This window comes from Lolium perenne, chromosome 2 (genome assembly GCF_019359855.2).
Source record: "Lolium perenne isolate Kyuss_39 chromosome 2, Kyuss_2.0, whole genome shotgun sequence".
Classification (NCBI taxonomy): domain Eukaryota; kingdom Viridiplantae; phylum Streptophyta; class Magnoliopsida; order Poales; family Poaceae; genus Lolium; species Lolium perenne.
Genome location: NC_067245.2, coordinates 323733854 through 323735959, shown reverse-complemented (window position 1 = coordinate 323735959; position 2106 = coordinate 323733854). Strand labels below are relative to the sequence as shown.

At 56.8% G+C, this 2106-nt stretch overlaps 1 protein-coding gene across 1 annotated transcript; it reads right to left on the bottom strand.

The window, feature by feature from the left end:
- Nucleotides 1-793: 793 nt before the first annotated feature.
- Nucleotides 794-2106, bottom strand: LOC127337123 (uncharacterized). Its single transcript, XM_051364005.2, has 2 exons — nucleotides 1760-2106; nucleotides 794-1640 (listed from the first exon to the last, which is right to left on the bottom strand). Exons 1-2 carry the CDS (start codon nucleotides 1865-1867, stop codon nucleotides 1122-1124), a joined length of 627 nt encoding a protein of 208 aa, XP_051219965.1. The 5' UTR covers nucleotides 1868-2106; the 3' UTR covers nucleotides 794-1121.

Here is a 2106-nt window from a genome sequence, read left to right as displayed (position 1 = left end):
CGAGGGCAACAAGAAGGCCAAGGAGAGGGTCAAGGTAGAACTTGAAGCAGCTAGCTTCCGAGAGAAGTTGGATCAACTCATGAAGTCCAAGGAGGCATTGACGATGAAGACGTTGGAGACCAAGCTCATCATCACCGACAAGAAGAGTGTGGTGAAGCTTGCCAAGGTGCAAGCAAGGAAGGAGCTTGACATGAAGATGATCGCAGCCAAAGAAGCCAAGGCCATGAAGGAGCTCTTGGCCGAGGAGAGGGAAATCATGATGATGCGCACCGACGGCATGGACGAGGATCAGCTGGCGTGGTGGAAGGAGACCAAGGCGGACATCATTGCGAGGAAGAAGGCTGCGCGTCAAGCTCGTGATCAAGGTGAGTCTCCGGCGAGCGGTGGCGCCGGTGGTGATGGATCCGTTGATGGTTGATCACATTTGGGAATTCCGTGGCTTGAACATTGCCTATGATCGTGTTGTGATGTTAAAACTATGAATTATGCATCACATATTTTGGATGTGCTATGTTTGATGTCAAATTGTTGTGCAAATTTCTGTCTAAAACCCTGTTTTGAGGGGCCAAAAACTCGGGCGAGCTAGCAGAGCCCGTATCCCCACCCCGTAAAACAGCGGGGTGGGGATACGGGCTCTGCTAGCTCGCCCGAGTTTTTGGCCGGCGAAATCCGGATACAGGGCCCTTTACTCGTGTTATACGGGGCGAAAAAATACGGGGCCTGTTAGACATGCTCTAACGGGACTTCTAAACGTTTGTAAAATCCCTTTTTTTCTTTCCTGCCAATCACTGAGTAACACTGAGTAACATTGTGCAGCCTTATCTAAGTAATTGTGTTTGGGCGGAATTGTTACAAACATTTTATTACAAAGACATGACCAATTTACATCCTCCCTGTAGCTACAGATATACTAGTATAGATCATGGTTCATGGGTTCAAACAGCAATCACCACATCATTTTCGTATGCATGCATGAGAAGAAAAGAGCGAAGTCATGAGAGGATCGTGCAATTAAAGGTCGGACGGATACACTGATTCAGCTGGTAAGCACACACTACCTAATCGATCGAGGCTGCGATGATAAAACAGGAGCCTCGAACGGGCGCGCCGGCCGGCGGCGGCTAGAAGAGCTCGAGGCCGGCGGCGAAGTCGTCCCAGGTGGCGCCGCCGGTGTGCGTTCCATTGCCCCCATCCCACGGTGTCACGAGCCAGTCGTACTGGTCAGGACCCGCCGCTGCTGGCGACGGAAACCCCGTGGGCGCCGCAGCGTAGCCGCCGAGTCCGAGGTCGAACTGGGGCAGGAAGACGGCGCCGTCGCTGAGGAACGGGAAGAAGGGCGTCGCCGGGAGCTGGACCGGTCGGAACGTGTCCTCTGCTGACGGTGAAGCGGAGGAGGGCGAAGGCTCGGCGGACCGGCGGCGCTTGTTGCCGTTGCCACTGCGTCGGCATGCGCCCCCGACGGGGACGTTGCGCAGCGTGCCGCCGTGCGTCCAGTAGCGGCGGCAGGCGCGGCAGAAGTGGCGCGGCTGCGTGGTGCTGTAGTTGTTGTAGTAGCAGAACTTGGTGTTGCTGGACTTGCACCGCGGGCACTCCAGCTGCTGCTGCTGGCCCTGGCTGTTCTTCCCCGCCGCGACGCCGTCCTGAAAAGCCAAGCAAGCCGACCACCGCACGGATCATCAGTTCAGTATGCCACTTGTTTGTCAGTCACAGCTGACACCATGCCAAGCGTAGTGGAGACAGTGATTGAGCAGTGACTGACCTGCGGGAGCGGCGGTGCCTCAACGTCGGACACGGCGGCAGGTGCAGCGCGCTTGGTACCGGCGTTGGTGGTGCTGGCGGGGAGCAGCGAGGCTGAAGCTGGAGCCATTTTTTGCTGCCGTGCGATCAGAGCGCATGCCGTGTCCGGCCCGCGCGTCGGCCTAAAACAACCCGTGGGCGGCTGGGCGCGTGGTCACCACCTCTCTCGATCACACTCTCGAAAAGAGGAAACCGAGCTAGGAGAAGCAGGAAATGAGCGAGAGGTAGCGGTCAGTCCGAGCAATCAGATGAGATGAGAGTGCGTCGATGGAAGCGGTTGGGTATTGGTCGTGTCCTAGTACCGGCCTG